At 34.6% G+C, this 17,553-nt stretch overlaps 1 protein-coding gene across 2 annotated transcripts in view; it reads right to left on the bottom strand.

Annotated features, from left to right (window-relative positions):
* The window catches only part of LOC109825056 (dynamin-related protein 3A-like), a 21,173-nt gene extending 4,670 nt beyond the window's left edge, over positions 1-16,503 (bottom strand). For both annotated transcript variants that reach the window (XM_020391762.1, XM_020391763.1), the window contains exons 1-12: positions 16,430-16,503; positions 15,363-15,645; positions 15,183-15,211; positions 14,994-15,095; positions 11,645-11,713; positions 11,441-11,500; positions 11,063-11,176; positions 9,015-9,063; positions 7,496-7,605; positions 7,074-7,166; positions 6,864-6,956; positions 6,631-6,768 (exon numbers count right to left, since the gene is read on the bottom strand). In XM_020391762.1, the coding sequence (XP_020247351.1) occupies positions 6,631-6,768; positions 6,864-6,956; positions 7,074-7,166; positions 7,496-7,605; positions 9,015-9,063; positions 11,063-11,176; positions 11,441-11,500; positions 11,645-11,713; positions 14,994-15,095; positions 15,183-15,211; positions 15,363-15,477 (972 nt within the window). In that variant the 5' untranslated portion in view covers positions 15,478-15,645; positions 16,430-16,503. The remainder of the gene's footprint in view (positions 1-6,630; positions 6,769-6,863; positions 6,957-7,073; positions 7,167-7,495; positions 7,606-9,014; positions 9,064-11,062; positions 11,177-11,440; positions 11,501-11,644; positions 11,714-14,993; positions 15,096-15,182; positions 15,212-15,362; positions 15,646-16,429) is intronic.

Genomic DNA, 17,553 nt, shown 5'->3' with positions numbered 1-17,553 from the left:
AATAGTCTGTCTTATTTTTTTAAATGATGAGTGCTGTAAACAGAAATAGGTTGTTTACGAAACAAATTATGTCGAGTTTTAAGTTGAAGCATCTGAACTCTTCAAATGAGAAGCTATGGGAAAAAAACATTTAGGGAACATTACATAACCATATTAAAAATGTGAAATTAACTAGGAGAGCTTTAAAAATCCCAAGCAACTTAGTGGCTCCATGCAAAATGTTCTCTATTGAGGTCCAACCAACCCAATGCATAAACTGCATTCCCCTGACTTCATGAGAAGAGGAAGAAACTGAACACACATACACACACAAAAGGAAAGTACAGATTAGGTATGGATGTGGTATTTGCAATGTTTTAAATATCGGATGTCGGGTTCATATCGGATGGCTGAAATCCATGCCGGATAGCGGAAATCGGGGATATAACGGGGGACATTGACTAAATATCGGATTGCCATATCGGGTAGTGCGCATATGTATAATATCATGTCCTAAACATTGACTAAATATCGGATTGCCATATCGGGTAGTGCGCATATGTATAATATCATGTCCTAAATATAATATAAGCATTCATAAATTCAATATAAGCATAGGTAGTGCGCATATGTATAATATCATGTCCTAAATATAATATAAGCATTCATAAATTCAATATAAGCATATTTTATAAATTCTATAGACTAAACATATAAAGAAGTAAATAATATATGGGTTTGGGTTCATAAATTCTTTCTATTGGGTTCATAAGAAACCTTAAACATGAGAATGAGTCAAACGAGTTTGGGTATTTATTACTAAACCCAAATCCGATAACAAAAAACAGATCTTAAAAAAAAGTATCATATTGACCGATTTTTCAAAGATAAAAAATAGGCCGATATGCCCAATATGACCCTGATATTTCCGATTTGGCCCTGAAAACCGACATACGAGTTGAAAACATCCATGTCGTGTCGGTCAAGCCCTCAAACCGATATGTCGGCCGACATTTAAAACCTTGGGTATTTGGAGAAAAATTCCCAACAGTTATATCTAAAGACTTTCATGCATTATCCTGTCAAATATACAAAATTAAGATGTCGACCTAAGTTACTTTTCACACCAAGACTCGAAAGCTATTGCTAAGTTATACTCTTCCTTTAACTTCTGCATCTATATCTTGACATGTTCCTTTATTCCTCATTTCCAGAACATGCACAAAGCAAATTATGATACGAAAAATTAAAACTGAAACAACCTAACTGACAGCAAAAGAACAGGAGCAAAGCAATGTACTGGCAAGTCAATCAGTTTAGGTCACCATATTCTAAGACCATGATTTGCGTCTACGAACCAAAAAAAGAAAAAATGAAGCAGAAGATTACATTGGTAAGCAATGGAAATGTACTTGTGTCCATATATTTTCCCTACTACATGAGATATTTTTCTTCTCTCTTTTTCGTTCAATATTAGGTTTTATGCATGTGCAATGCACGTGGCTAAATACCATGATTAAGTATTTTTGATTTATTTCATAAATAAAATTTGTTCCTCGGTTAAAACTTTAATAGTTTTTGCTCTCTTATCTCTCTAAACTTTAGCATTGTGATTATTTATTTTCTTTTATGCTTGTTTGAATGGGCTACACTGAATTTAAATTTTCATGTTGATAATTACATTGTTAGGAAACAAATGTAATCCAAAACCATTTGAATTTCATGTTATTTGGACCGAAATGAAGCCAAGCTTGGCTTGAGAAAATATAGTGTTGTGAAAGTGAAAAACATTTGAAAAAACAGTATTATAAAAGGAAGACGAATAGTTACAGCCAATAAGCCAAAATGATTGATTAAAAGTGAGCTAGAACGAAACTAAAAAGAATATGATGTTTGTTCCTAATCATTGATAGACTTTATAAAAAATCATAAACTAAAGATTAATGCTAACTTTAGTACACTTTTGTATGATAAAAACATCCACATAAGCACATAATCGTACTAAAAAAAGTTCATGAAAATCTCTTCTAATTCCTAATTTTACTCTAAGAAATTAAACTATTCTATAAAATATTCATAAAGCAGATATTTTATTCATTCTGTTTCATTTTTTTATTGAGTCGAGATCAATTGTTCTGCATCTTTATCCTTTTTCTAGGTAATTCTAGAATAGTGTCTTCATCATCTACATCCATTGTGATATTAAGATGGAGCTAGATTTCTTCTACTGTTATTTATTTCCTGGGCTCGTTCATCTTTTTGTCTTCTCGTCTTATTTAACAAAAAAGTTGAATGTATTTCCGATGTTCAATACAAAGTCCTGAAAATACGGAGTTTAATTATTTTTTGGTTGCAATGAAAATGAATGTTAATTTTATATATATGAAATATTTGTGTTTTTATTTTCTGGCTTAAATAATGTTAGGAGTCACCGCTTTTTTGTCTGTAATGGACTATTCTGTTGTGCATCCAAATAAGAGTTTTTGTTGCATTAAATAATGTTGCATTTGCTCTTTCCGTGTCATTTTTCATAAGGATCTGAACTAAATAACTGTATTTTTTATTGTCAATTTGTTTAGATTATAATGTTAGTATTTGATTTTGATATGTTTATTTCATGAAGAATTACTTAACATTGGTACTACGTCACCAACGATTCTGTGACATTTATCATTTTGACACTCTTATTAACATCTCTTTTCACATTCTTGTTGCAACCCTTGCAAGTATAGAACCACGGCTCAACTCTATTGTAAATGGTAGTTATCTTTGCATTATAGGTGTAATAGTGTGTCTGTATATTGGTAAACTATTTTCACGTTTAATTATGTGAATTTTAGAGGTCTTATAAGATCATACCTCTTTTGGATACTGTGATGATTGCATATATCGGTAATTTAAATTTGTGTTGTATTTGTAAAGAGCCTTGATGGAAATGTTTTTGTCATGGCAACTTGTTCTGCATGAGCCTTACATATTAGCTTTAAAATGTAATTTTTCTTTAATGTGTTATATGGATGTTTACTTGGTTTACTTACCATTCTCTTATTTTTTTAATAAGTTGTATCTTTGAGTTGATATATATTGTTGACGCAATTTACGATGACATGCATATCTCCCCTACAAATCTGAGATATATATAAGGTGAATTTTATGTTTAGTGGCATTTAATAAGAATTTTATTAGTAATAAAATATATTACCTTCATATTTAAAGATCTTAAATTTTGATAGTGCTATTACATGCTTATCTTTGATCGTATCTTTAAGAATTGATCTTTCGTTGGTAGTTATATCTCCAAATAAAATTACATGCAGAGCAATGCCACTGTATAGAAAAAGAAAAATATTGATTTTAACTTTTTTTACTTATGTTATTATAAATAAGTATCACGTGTACACCTTTTTTCCATTATAGTGATTTCTCTCCTCTTATCTGGCTTGTTATATCTCGCAATATAGTTGATCAATGGTTTCACATTAGTTTCTATTGCAAAATTATTTATAGGTAATTTTATATTAAGTTTATGATTCCTTTAGTATTTGAAGAATAAAGTATAAAAATTTATAAATACTTACTATTTTTTTTATATCTTCCATGGAGAATGCTTCTTTAATTGGGATAAAGTTATTCAATATATTCTTTAAGAGAACACAGTCGGTGCTTCTTTGATAGATATGCATTTTGTTAATGTCAACTCAAGTGATTCATGATCGTTTCAGAATTTTGGGTTTATTTTCGTCACTTCTCCATTTGATATGAAAACAGCTCAATCCTTTTGAAAAATATCTCTGAACTTTCTAATAGTTTCTCCATATATAACTCCTTGTATTTTTTTACCCCATAAATATTATTAACATCAAAGATCAATGTTTGCACATTATAATAAATTAACGCTAAGATATTATACTATAGTATTTTATCAGTTTTATGCAATCTAGTCTTCTATCAATTAATGTTATTAGTAAAATTATGTGGTTCCTTTAATTTATATCGTAACGTTAATTTTTAATTTATCATATATTTTTTTTAAAAATTCCTTAAATGGATGTTTTCAATCTATTGTTATTGTTATCTTTTACTAACATCAACTTGACTACTTTTAGATACTGAAAGGGATAATAAACTTTAAATTGGGAGTTAAATTTTATATTTTAATGAAAGAATATCAAACATCTTTTCTTTGCCAAGTTTAGAAATTTCAAACCTTTTTGTGATTTTAAACTTTTGAGGGTGTGTTTTTCAATTTTTGAAAGTTTGATAGTGTTTTTTGAACATTTTAAATTTTAAGTTAGGTGCTTGTAATTTCCACATTTTGTATGTTAATGGTAAGTTTCTAAATGTTAGGATATTTCTTGCAACTCTGAATTTTTTAGGGTGTTTCTTATAATTGTTGAAATTTCAGGTGGTTTTTTTGCAAAATTCATATTTTCAACAATCTACTGATAATTTCTGGATTTGATGTGTATCATACAGGTTTTGAAATTTTAGGATTTTTTATAATTTGTAACCTTTGAAGGAGTTTTCACATTTTTTGTAACTTTGAAGGTTATTTTTACAAATTTTAAATTTTCAAGTGTCTAATGGAAATCCCTTGAATTCATCTATGTTGTTTGCAAGTTTTAAATTTTCAAAAGTTCAGGGTGTTCTTTTGTAATTTGAACTTTTGAAGTTGTTTCTACAATTTTTAAAATATTAAGGGTGTTAACTGCAAATTATAAATTCTTTGGGGGTTGTTAATTTCCAAATTTCATGTTTGTTGGTAAGGTTTGAAAAGTCGGGGTGTTTTGTATAATTTTGAACTTTAGGGGTATTTTGTGCAATTTTTAAAACTTTTTGAGTTTTTTTGTAATACTTCATGTATTATAATATGTTACGTTGTTAGCTGCATACGGTTTCTTGATCTTATTTTTTTCTATTGTTGAGTTATAGGTTTTTCACATGGGATTAGTATAGGATATAATTAGTACTAGGATAGATTAATGTTTAAATGAAATATTCAAAATAGTGTTTCATGTATTTTATTAATCTTATTTTTTTAAATTGTTGAGCTATAGGTAGTTCACGTGGGATTAACATAAGACAAATTAGGATTAGGATAAATTAAGATTTAAATAAAATATTTAAAATGATGAAGGGTAATATTGACCATGGAAAGCTTTTCCTAAACTCATGCTTTTAAAAGGAGTATGATATGCTATGTTACCTAGGTACGGGTACGGGTACCGGTACCGGTACGGGTACGGGACACGGCAAATTTGTAAAAAATAGGGTACGGGGACACGGCTGTATATATATAAAATAATTCACTTTAGATCAGTGTTGAATTAAATACCTATTACATTTGCAAATATACCCTAAAATATGACAATCTATTTTTATTTTATTTAACAATTCTAAGAAATAGAAAACTATTTTTATTTTATTTAAAAATTTAGAACTAATATTATTACTTATATAAACCCAATCCCAAACCCCTCCCCACATAAAACCCAAACCCGAACCCCTCCCCCTATATAAAACCCAACCCAAACCCAAACCCAAACCCCTCCCCCTATATAAAACCCCAACCCAATCCCAAACCCAAACCCAAACCCCACTCCATATAAAAAACAGGTGAAGAAAAAAACCCAAACCCGAATCCAAACCCAAACCCCTCCCCCATCAAACCCAAATCCAAACCCACACCCCTCCCCCATATAAAACCGTAACTTCCCCCTAGGGTTTTCATCCTCGTCGCCTCTTCCATTTCTCCTCGCGAACCCAAAGCCAGTCCTCCATCGATGGCCCCTCACAAGACCCTCGAAGCTCGTCCAAGCCTCAATCCTCTGTCGGAGCTCGTCCAAGCTTCAGTCCTCCGTCGAAGCTCGTCGCCGTCGAAGAATTTGTTTCGGGCTAGGGTTTTCACTGTTCAAATCGAAGCTGGTCGTTCACTCCTCGCTCGAAGCTCGTCGCCGACTCATCCCTCGAAGCTCGTCGTCGACTCCTCCCTCGAAGTCGTCATCCCTTGAAGATCGGCGTTTACTCATCCCTCGACTGTCTTCCCTTCTTCAGGTTCGCGGCATTTTTTCCCCTCTCACTCGTGAAATCGCCGTGTCCCTGCCGTTTGGGTGCGGATCCGTACCCAAACCGCACCCGACACGGGTACGGCACCCATTTTGCCGTACCCGGGTAACATAGATGATATGATAATTACTAAAAAAAATTATTGTTTCAGGTTATATAACCTACAGTTTTCTGGGCAAATTTCCTTATACTGGTCAATGTGCCATTTTTCTAATTTTTATCTTCCATATTTCAGCTACATGTGATTTACCAGCTCAAAAAAAAATTAGTATTTAGATTTTAGATTAGAAAAGAGAATAGTATTTAAACTGTCACGTGAATAGAAATGGGAGGCAGTCTAGCATCACCCACCATGCAGCTAGTACTATGTGGCAATCATAAATATAGTAGCAAGAGCATCCCTTATTTCAGAGCCAATACGTCAGCTACAATCCTCACAAACTTGAGGCATGTGGAAACGCATGCAGCCACGTGAAAACAAACTTTTGAGTTTGTTTTCTTCCTGAGTACTTAAATTTGAAATTGTCTATTCACACAACCCAAAAAAAGGAGGGAAAAAGAAAGAGAACATGCAGACTTGCTTACCTCCATATGGATAATGTGGGTTATCATTGCTTCTGCAGGTTGAAGGTTTTCTCGTAAAAATTTACCAACTACCTCATCCATGGCCCTCCGAAGGACAGGGAAGCGCTGCAGCTCATTAGATAAGCATCGGTGTGTCATCTACAAGAAGTAATCAGAAACAATAAAGTTTGTTAATTTGGGAGGATCTCTCGAAATATCACAGCAACACCAAAATTTAGATGCAAGATGTGTACCTTAATCAACTCATCATAGATAAATTTTGCACATTGAAGGCTTGGATCCAATAAACGACCTATCTGCCTCCGTACAAGAATCTCAAATGGCACCTTACAGAATTATAGCAAGGAGAAATATTTGACATTCAGTTAAAAGAAGTGAGATGAAAACAAGCAGAAAGTTTAACATCGGCAATCGCCAAACAGATACAATATAAAGAAATTCACCTCTGGCACAAATAAAGAACTTCTAGGGCCAGTAGCATTTTGAATTGCCATGCGGATATCCTCATCGGTCACATCCTCAAAAGGATCAACTTCCTACAAGAGAATCTAATTGCATGATCAAGCAATATTACAGAATAAATGGTAAAGAACACCTCTTTTAAGTACAATCATAATAAGGTAGAACAAAACAGAAGCTAAGACAACTAAAAAGCGAACAGAATATGATGCTGAAAATGAAACAGCAGCTGAGATTAGAACATGTTTAGGGGGTATTAATGAAGTCAGAATCACATTGAACCACAAGGTAATTTCGTTAGAAGACACTCTGATTCAAACATCAATCTTGTATTTCAAATTATTTCCCATTAATCCACCTTAATAACAATTATTAATTAATAACCATGTTTAGTAAATTTTCTAACCTCCAAACTCTTCACAAATATTGATTGAAAAATGTAGTGAATTCGGGCTCCACCAGAAAGCTCTGCTGTTGACAATTCTTCATTCTTGCCTTCCACCATTGAGCAAAATGCTGCAACACAAACACTGATAAGTTGCTAAATGGGAAGAGATTACAAGCTTTAATTCTTCACAAACAAGAGTAAAGATTCTACAGCAATTTGACTGGGGTATAATTAGAAATCTCATAGCACTTCATGATGAGACTGCACTAAACATAATAGTAAAAACATCTGATGGTTGAGCACAGACAATGATGGGCCAGTGTTCACATAATTTAAATTTTATAAAGTCGAGGATAGTGTATTGCAGTTCCAATTCATGTTGTTTCTCTTGTTGAATTGGAATCTAGGAGTCCATTAAATTTCACATCCTGATTGCTACTTACAGCATTTAGCTGTATGTCAAATATAGTTAGTCCCCAGCGAGGTTGCAATCAAAATAAACTATAGGTCATATTCTTTACAGAAATGTTGACATTGAACATCAGGCTTTACTGCTTAGCAGCTCATACTTGTGGAACCATTATGCATACAAGCAAACCCTTCAGACTTGGTTTTCCTCGGTTCTGTACTTGCACCATGAACACACCTGCATGTGTACTTCTCTTTATTTCCATGATCCTGCTGCTCCGCAATACAATGCTGAAAGATTTCAATGACAGCACTGAAAGGGTGTGCTTTTGCCTGCACACCCATTACACAAATTGTAGCGACAGTTTTGTCCCACGTTACAAAATTTATCTTTTTGAATTTCAAGATTAAATATTATCATAATACAGATACTATTTTCTTTAAAAGTTCCAAAAAAAGAACTCTCTAAATTCATTTGTTTGTACTTGGTATCTTCATAGCAGAATAAAAAGGCAGCAAGGCCAAAAGAACAATAGACTTAGTTAATTCATTCGGCTATAGCAGGGATTGAATTAGGCTATAGCATGGATTGAATTAGACCATATAAAATAATTTATAACATAGTTCGGACCACTGTTAAATGATCTCAGTGCTTAGATTGGATTGTTCACGGGGTACTAACCTTTACATGTGAGCTGTGACTTTAACAGAAATTAGCCAACTACTCATCTGGGGCATGAATCCAGCTGGATACTTATTAGCAGTTTATAAATTTGCAAATGTTTATTTTTTAGACAAACAGGCAATTGCTTATTTATCCATCTTTTCACGGTTGATGAGATTAGGATGTGAAATTTTGCTGCACTCTTGAAACTCTGTTAGCAAAAGAAAAGTCCGTAATTATATCGGCCAGAAATACTGACATGGTTAAAATTTTCTATTTATGTCTGTACAGTCAATCTTGCTATAGCTAATTCCTGGTGCAACAAGCTTGTAGGAGAAGACTCAAGTCACAGTGGAAAATACAAACTTATGCATGAAATAAATTAAAGAAACAAATATAAAAATTTAACTTATTAACCACAAGAGCAAATATTAAAAAGCTTCAGAAGGTTGAATTCAAGATTACCTTCAGAATATTTTGCAAGGATGTTCAGAAGTTTCACTCCCTGGCCAGCCTGTAGTTGACATGATATAGAAGATGGATTACTATAAATGAATGCAACAATATAGAGCAAACTTTAGTTAACAGGAAATTTTGGCTCTGAAATGCAAAGAACAACATAATTTAAAGGCTATACTTAAAAAGGAAAGTAAACCTTTACGGAAAGTAAATCTATATGTAAACAGTTAACATTTTACTTCAAATGATGGGCTACTTTACACATTAGACTACAGCAGGTAAGAAATTTCCACAAGGTATGAACAGCAAAGAAAACCCTTTAAAATCCTAAGTAAACCAAAGTAAGCTCCAGAACTTATCATGCAATCTTTAATTGATAGTTACACGAAAATGTTACTTACATCTGGTTCCATGTAAGGGGACCAAGTACCAGAAATGTGATTTGTTGCCACTTATATCTAATATCCTGGCATTTTACCTGAGGTCACAGAAGGAGATATTTCTCCCTTTACAGTTAACAGTCAGATAGTACAATGACATGCAGCAAAGAAGTCATCTCCTGAGGGTGATCCTAACAGTACAGACCACATAATGGCACAGAAGTGATTCAAGATTTGAGATTTCTCGTTTTCCAACAACCTAGCCCGGAATCGAACCCAAGACCGCAGGATGTCGCCAAATGCTACAAAGAATCTAACAGAACAAATAAATCTGGTCCGAGTGACTGAGACAACTGGTGACGGGGAACCCGCGGCAGCAAAGTGGCTGATGACCACAGGAAAGAAGGTCGTAAATATAAATCAATATGTTCCAATTCTTTAGAAGAAAAAAATTTCAAAAAAAACATTGGATCAAAATAGAAAATGACGGTCTCCTTTCTCTTTCTCTGATCTACCGCTTGAGAGTGTTCTTGGGTGACCAAGAAAGACTATTCAATATTCATCATGTGATGATCAAAGAAGCGGCGTCATATGGGTCAAAGGTACAATCGTTACCGCCAGTAGGATTTCCTTGCTTCATAAACGAGCTAACCTACAAACCGCTCCTGCTACAGAAGCTAGAAGAAGAAGGCATTCGAAGGACAGAGACGAGTCTTGGGAAAAAAAGTCCCCAAAGAGAGAGAGAGGAGGCCGGTAACTTCCTTTGGGAGGTACTGCTCGAGGGGTACCCTCAAACTCTCATAGATTGACTTTGGTTTTTATATCTTTTCTTTTTTTATTGATTGAATAAAGAGCCTGCACATGGCAGGGGCTTTGTGATGTGTAAAGCAAACCCATATTGGAACCTCAGTCCCAACTGTCCGGGTCACCCACAGTGGGTTAGATTTGAGATGTTACTAGCATGATCCTTCAGTTGATAGTAAGGGGTGAGCAATTATTATATTTCATAAGATTTTGACAAACAGTGTGAAGCACAAAGAGAAATTAGCATGTGTTTCAAGTGTTCTTTTTGAAAATAGATATTCAATCTGCCACTTTATATTGATATTCAATGTTTTGACATATTCTGTATGTTTTAACACTAGGAAATTGCTGTTCTAACTATAACATTTCACTAATGGTCTCACTATGGGCTCTTATGTAAATTTCTCGATTCTTAGTCTAGAAAAAAGAGTAGCAGCTAGCTTCATACAGCCAGAGATACAATACTCAAGTGTATATAAGCTTCACAGTTAGTGGCACCTAATGTAAATGTGGGGTTTTTCGTGTTAAAAATTTAATGATGCTCCATCAGCTCCATCAGGGTTTTTGAATGAGGAAAATGTTTTCATGTTGTCAAGACGAGGTGTAAATTATTATAAAAAAGGCACCTTGATGTACAAGAATTGTCACTTGAATTGCAAATTTGAATAAGCCCACACCATCACAAGCATGCATCAAAAGAAAATAAATTATGTGAAGTTTGGTCAATGCCTGTCACATTTTAAAAGGGCTGATCTAATAACAGCACCCAAAAGGTCCAATGGACATGCAAATGCATAAACGATCGAGACATGTGGCGAAAGAAAATAATATATTGACAACTGCACTCAGTCCAGTCATAATATGGGATACCTTTGATTCTGCAACATCACCAAACGCAGCATGTTCCTTTGCTACGGTGACTAATTGAGCATTTATCCGAGATTTCAATCCTGGTAGCACTGCTTTGATATGTTGAACTAAAATCTGCAAGGAAATACTTGAAACCAATAAAACATAGGAGATTTGAACTCATAGTTTGCATGGTCAACCTCAAACAATGATTCCAAGTTTGACATTAGATATAGTGTTTGCAAAATATATAAATATATAAACAGCTTCTCGAGAAACCAGCTCCAGATATATGGAAATAGGTTCTTGGCAAAGTTTTGGTCAGCCAGAAAAACTTTTTGATGCGACAACATGTAGTATATTGCAAGAGTGAAGGATGAATTTCTTTGTTTTAGTTACCTGATTCAGCTTCTTGGCTAATTGAGGAACTCCACAACAATGAGAAAGACCATTATACACCTACGACCAGCAGTCATATTAATATAAAAGTGTGAACACTGTGGATAATCAGATAAAATGTGGTTATCCTTTAGTGTGCCAGATGGATGTGTTCCATGTGTCTCAGAATCAGTCGAAGCTCCAAAAGGAAATTTATAATTGTACCGGATTACGGCGGAAAAAGCTCTCTTCAGAGGCGAGTGCAGCTTTGATAGATCGGTTTTCATTGATATCCTGCATGATTTCACCCCAATGTAAAATAGTTAAAGCATTATGAAATCCACAAAGCACATCCAGCCTATTAATACTACATGAATTATCAAATGGCAAAGATCCCAGTTAATTGTAATTCTACAGTTTCTACAACTATCATCAAATGCATGTCTCAAAGCAAAGTGAAATTTTTATAATTAGACTGAAGAAATATTGGGGCGTACTTGAGAACAGATGGTGATCCATATTATTGCCAATAGATATAACATGAAAAAGTATAGATATAACATGAAAAAGTTAACTTGTCCCACTTTGAATGAATAACTTACAAAAGGATGTGCACAAACTCCATCTAAATCCACATAAAGATGACATATTTTCCAAAGGATTATTAGTGTGCATATCTGGATAGTTGATTCTCAATGTTACAATGTACAATATGTGATTTAGTGCGTACACATAGACAAACATGTGGTTGCATACGCAATCTGTTCATTTGCGGGTGCAGGCATTTTTTTTCTTTCCTTGTTTGGTTTGGGGGTGGATGGGGGCATTGGGGGTTGGTTGTAAAAAAAGGGAAATTTGCTTTTTATTTTTATTTTCTTTTCTTTTCTTTTTTTTTTTTTTAAAAAAAAATCAAAAGCCCCCTCGGAGCCAAAGAATCATATTATAACCCCTTGACCTGACATGCATATTTTTAATATCCCTAAAATACCTTCACCATGTTGTCACCTTCAACCACTCTTATTTTCCATCTCCTCATGGACCTAATATATCCTCTCTTCCTCCTCCTTTCCCTCAACCACCATCTCTTCTGCTTCACTGCCAACCTCTCCTCCACCGCCACTTCCCTCAGGCGCCGCCCGCCATCCCTCCTCCGTTAGCTATTAATTGTTACCTTAGGGTGTAAGTTGTTACTTTTCGCATAAGTAACTCACATTTAGCTTCTGATTCGTCACATTTAGCTATTAGTTATTACATTTGTATATATCTTGTTTTTAACTTTTAATCTTTGTCTATAAATTCACATCTTTGTGTCTAACTAGTTACTTTTATTACATTTTTGTCACCATTAGCTATTAAGGAGCTAAATTGACCAACGCGATAGTGCGGTAATAGTGTGAAAACAATCAAAAAAATCATGTACGCATATGGTTATTGAAATACATTGTCTGCCTAACAAGTTACAAATAATATAGCAAATAATAGCAAAATATAACAACTTATAACATATATAAAACTATTGAAATACAATGTGGGTTTAAAAATAATTCGATTGAGTATTTTATGTCTAAGAGTGATTTTGGAAATGGGTGAGTCTAAAAAATGAGTGTAAAGCTTTAAGTTTATAACGAAAAAAACTTTCTGGAGGTGAGTTGGAGGTGAGTAGGTTTAAAAATAAATGAAAACAAAATTGTAGGGTTATAGCTAAAAAGAGAATGGTTTGAGTATTTAGTTTAAAATACATCATATAGCTGATCACTTGGAACTAAATTTAATAAGATACACCAAAATATAGCAACTTACATTGTATTTAACTGATAGAATACAACGTGAGTTTAGAAATAATTTGGTGGAGTACTTTGGGTCTAAGAGTGATTTTGAAAGTGGGTGGGTTCAAAATTAACTGGGGTAAAAGTTTGGTTTATAGGGGAAAATCCTTTTCAGAAGTTAGTAGGTTAAACAATAAATGGGATTAAAAACTATGGATGGAGTAAGTTTGGGTCTAAAATGGATTCTTGGAAGTGAGTGAGTTTCAAAATAAATGGAGGTAAAACTTTGGGTACATAGGAACAAAACCTTTTTCGAACGTGATAGGTTTAAAAATAAACGGGAGTAAAACTTTGGGTTTATAGGCCAAAAATCCATCTACAGCACCAAATGTGATGGCATTAATTTGAAAAGCGAAAAAAGTAATGTATTAAGCATTTGGTTTAAAAATACACCATATCTTTCGCCACTTTAGGAAGAAATATAGGAAGTAGAAAATTGCAAGTTAAATCATTAACCAATGAAATACAACATGAGTTCGAAACGAATTTGTTGGGAGCAATTTGTGTTTTAAGAGTGATTTTGGAAACGGGTGGATTTAAAAATAACCGGAGGCAAAACTTTACATTTATAGGCCAAAAAATCTGACACTTTGGGTGGGTAAAATAAAACGTGGTAAGACATTGGGCTTATAGGCAAAAAAATTATTTACAGTTGCAAGTTGCAACTTACGCCATATATCAAAATTGATGAAATACAGTGTGCATTAAAAAATATTCCATGGGAGCGTTCTGGGTGTAACAGTGATTTACAAAGTGGGTTTGTTTAATATCAATTTGGAGACTTTGGGTTATAGGCAAAAAACCCTTTTCCGAAATGGGTGGGCTAGAAATAAACATGGGTTAGACGCTGAGTTTATAGGCAAAAAAAACTATCTAAAGTAGCAAATCACAACGTATATCAAACTCATAAAATTCAAAGTGGATTTAAAATTAATTCATTAGAGCATCTTGGGTATAACAGTAATTTTGGAAGTGTGTGAGTTTAAAAATAAATAGGGGTAGAGTTTCGCGTCTGTAGAAAAAAACAATTATATTATAGTTTCTTATTTTATTATCTTATTCAAGTTGATTGAGCACTTGGGCTGCTTAAAAACAAATTAAGTTTCAACTTTGGGTTTATATAGAAAATGCACAATTACACCTTTTCTTTCAAACTATATACTAAACTTTTGGATTGCACTATAGTGGTTACAGCGCCTAGCTACAGTGCTAGACCCAATTGTTTTAGTATATAGTAAAATTATTCCTCGTGTTTAATTTTGCCTTGAACTTTAACTATGGATTGGTTATCAATAATTTTGGTGCTGCCTCATCACCAATCTCTCCTCCATTGTTGCCTGCCGCCTTTTTTTTTAGACAAAGTGAAGTGTGACAGAGGAGAAGGTGGCCCGAGGCGCCAGGAGTTGGAAATTAAAGTTGTGATGAGCTCATGATTTCACGGGTTCATGAGAAAGTGGGAGAAGAAAGAAAAGGATAAAAAGATAGAATACAAGGTAGTTAGGAACTTAGGGGTCTTAAAAAAACGTTTGGGTTTTCCTTACTAGGGAGTTGGAAGCAAGAGAAAAGTTTCTTGGTAGTAGTAGCAAGTTTTCTTAAAGCCAGAGGCTAGAAGCAATGGCCCTCAAAAATATATCAGGAAAAATATGGAATAAATACGGCCGTATTTAGGGTCAGATATTTGTAAAACAAAATTAAATGAAATAACAAATGATTACAGGGAAATTGAGAATCGTGAACAAGGGACATACATGTTGACTGCGATTTACCACACCAATATAGCCAAGTTTAAGAGGGATGACATTTCCTAATAGAAGTCTGCGAGCATCGGTACCTTTGTCCATGATATCCAACTGAAGCCAAAGAGAAGCGAGTGATCGTGTCTCATTAACCGACTGAAGGCATCAAAGTTAAAGAAATGCATTTTCCAGAAAATGTACCTTTGTGATTACACCAATTGTTCTGGAACCTGTCATGAAAAAGTAGAAAACCAGTCTCTGAGAGGTATTTTTATCCCAGTTTACACATAGCTAAAAATAACAGTATGAAAGAACAACTATATTCACATTCAAACTAGATCAATACTTAAATCAGCAAGCAATATTGTAATAAGAAGTTACCATCTGGATCAACAATCCTGGCCATCTGCAGTGCATCAGAGTTTGCTAGGTCTGCATTTCCTGGTGAAACCGCTAATATGATGCAAGTTTCATGTTTGATATATGATAAGATCATATTTCTAATCTTTGTCTCAATGTCACTTGGTTGATCACCAACCGGCACTTTTGTTATTCCCGGCAAGTCAACTAGAGTAATGTTTAAAACAGTTGGTGAAAATATTTTCAGGCGAATTTGTTTGTCTGAAACACCCTTGTTCCCACCAGCTTCCCTGTCTGTTTCAGCCTGCAAGTACCAAATGCCACCAGCCATTTAAAGAAAAGCATACAGTATAAATCGTACATTCCATAGAGAAGAGATGAGAACAACCAGCATACAAAAGGACATGCTTCAAATACCTTAGTACAGAAACTTACTTTATTGGGGTGTCTAGGAAAGCTTGAACATTTATACTTAATATTTGTTTTTGGTTAAATATTAGCTTGAGTGTGTTGTCAATATCACGAATCTTATGGTAAAATCAGATCATACTGGATCACCAAACTAGATTGCTCTTGACAGTCGATGGTCAGCTATTTCTTGATTTGATTTTACATTATGACCTTAATAAAAAAAATATAAAACATTCACAAGGCACTAAATTGGATGATCTATACTATATTTATAATTGTCAATAAGGCATTAGCTATCAAATTTTCACCATAATCTGTTTTCCTTCTCTACCAACATTTCTACATTAAAATTTCCATATACTTTCACCTGAAACCCCTTGGTAATCTTTCAAAAATCATAGAATATCTTCCCCAAGCAAGTGCAATAATGGTCATTGTACTTTAAACTGTCGTGCACAAGCAAAGGTAGCTTTTCCTCTTGTCTATCTACATAACCACATTAAATTTTACACATCCCTACTCACACCTGAATCTTGAATCTGCGAGAAATCATAACATGTCTTCCCCGCAAGACATTCACTGTAATTTAAAGTGACATGCACAACCAAAGGTAGCAGTTTTTTCCATTCTCTACCTACATTTCTACATTAGAACTTCTGAAAACCCTAAATTTTCACCTGAATCTCCTTCCGAATCTGTGAAAAGTCGTAGAACCTATTCCCGGGCAAGTGCAAGAACTCCCCCCACTCCTCTCCCCCATCTCCCTCCCCCTTTCCCAAATGAACCAACTGAAGAACCAGCGGCGCCGCCGAGTGCAGATGTCGCTGCACGTGGCAAGAAGTCCCTGCGACGAGCGCTCTAGGACGCTGGACTTGCCGCTGCTCTGGCTGCCGACGACCGCGACTTGAGGGAGATCGATCGTCGATGAGCTCCGAGCTGAGGCGAGATGTCCTGGAGCTTGTTGAGCGATGGGATCACGGATTCGCCGATGGCGAATGGGCGGCGGTGGTTGGATCGTCCGCCATTGAGATGGATGACGAAGTTCTACGGCGAGGGTTAGGGATTGTTATTGGGGACTAGGGTTTGTAGGGGGGTTTGAGGAGTTTGGAGACTTGAGGAGGAAGTAGATTATCACAGTTGTTGGGAGGGGGTTTCCGATTTGAGGCGAAGGGGGGTTCTATACTACCCCTGCCTTTACTTTTTCTTTTATTTATTTATTTATGGCCCTATATTACTGCCTTACATATTTAGTATTTTATATTAGTCCCACATATTTATTTATGGCGCTATAATAGTTCTTGTTTGAAGAATAACAAACTCTCGTTTGTTACTAATATGTGTTTAGAATGATATATGCAAATGACTACAGGTATAAGACATGTACGAGGCGAAATGACATTGAAATCAACACAAACACTGATTTCAGCCTTCATACCATCGATAGTCACCAGGGACCCATCGATGACTATGAGGTCATTCATTATCAACATGAACAAATTGCAGAATTCTAGAGACATGATTTTAACTCATCGATGGATTACAGAAACCTGTCGATGGTGCTCAAGGACCCATCAATGGTTGTGAGCAACCATCAATTGTTAAGTCAACTGATTGCAGATTTGAGGATTTAATTACAGTCGTTCGTGGTTCCTTTTGATCTCCAACTTCTACCATGTTAAGGATATCTCTTCTTGGTTAATTAAAGACTACATATGATTTGAAAGAGATAAATAGATCAGAGTGTTCTAGGGTTTTCATAAGAGCTTTAGGGTTTTTATTAGAGAATATATTAGATTGAAGG

Source organism: Asparagus officinalis, chromosome 10, assembly GCF_001876935.1.
Source record: "Asparagus officinalis chromosome 10, Aspof.V1, whole genome shotgun sequence".
Classification (NCBI taxonomy): domain Eukaryota; kingdom Viridiplantae; phylum Streptophyta; class Magnoliopsida; order Asparagales; family Asparagaceae; genus Asparagus; species Asparagus officinalis.
The sequence above is the reverse complement of the archived record's forward strand: the minus strand, read 5'-3'. Positions and strand labels throughout refer to the sequence as shown.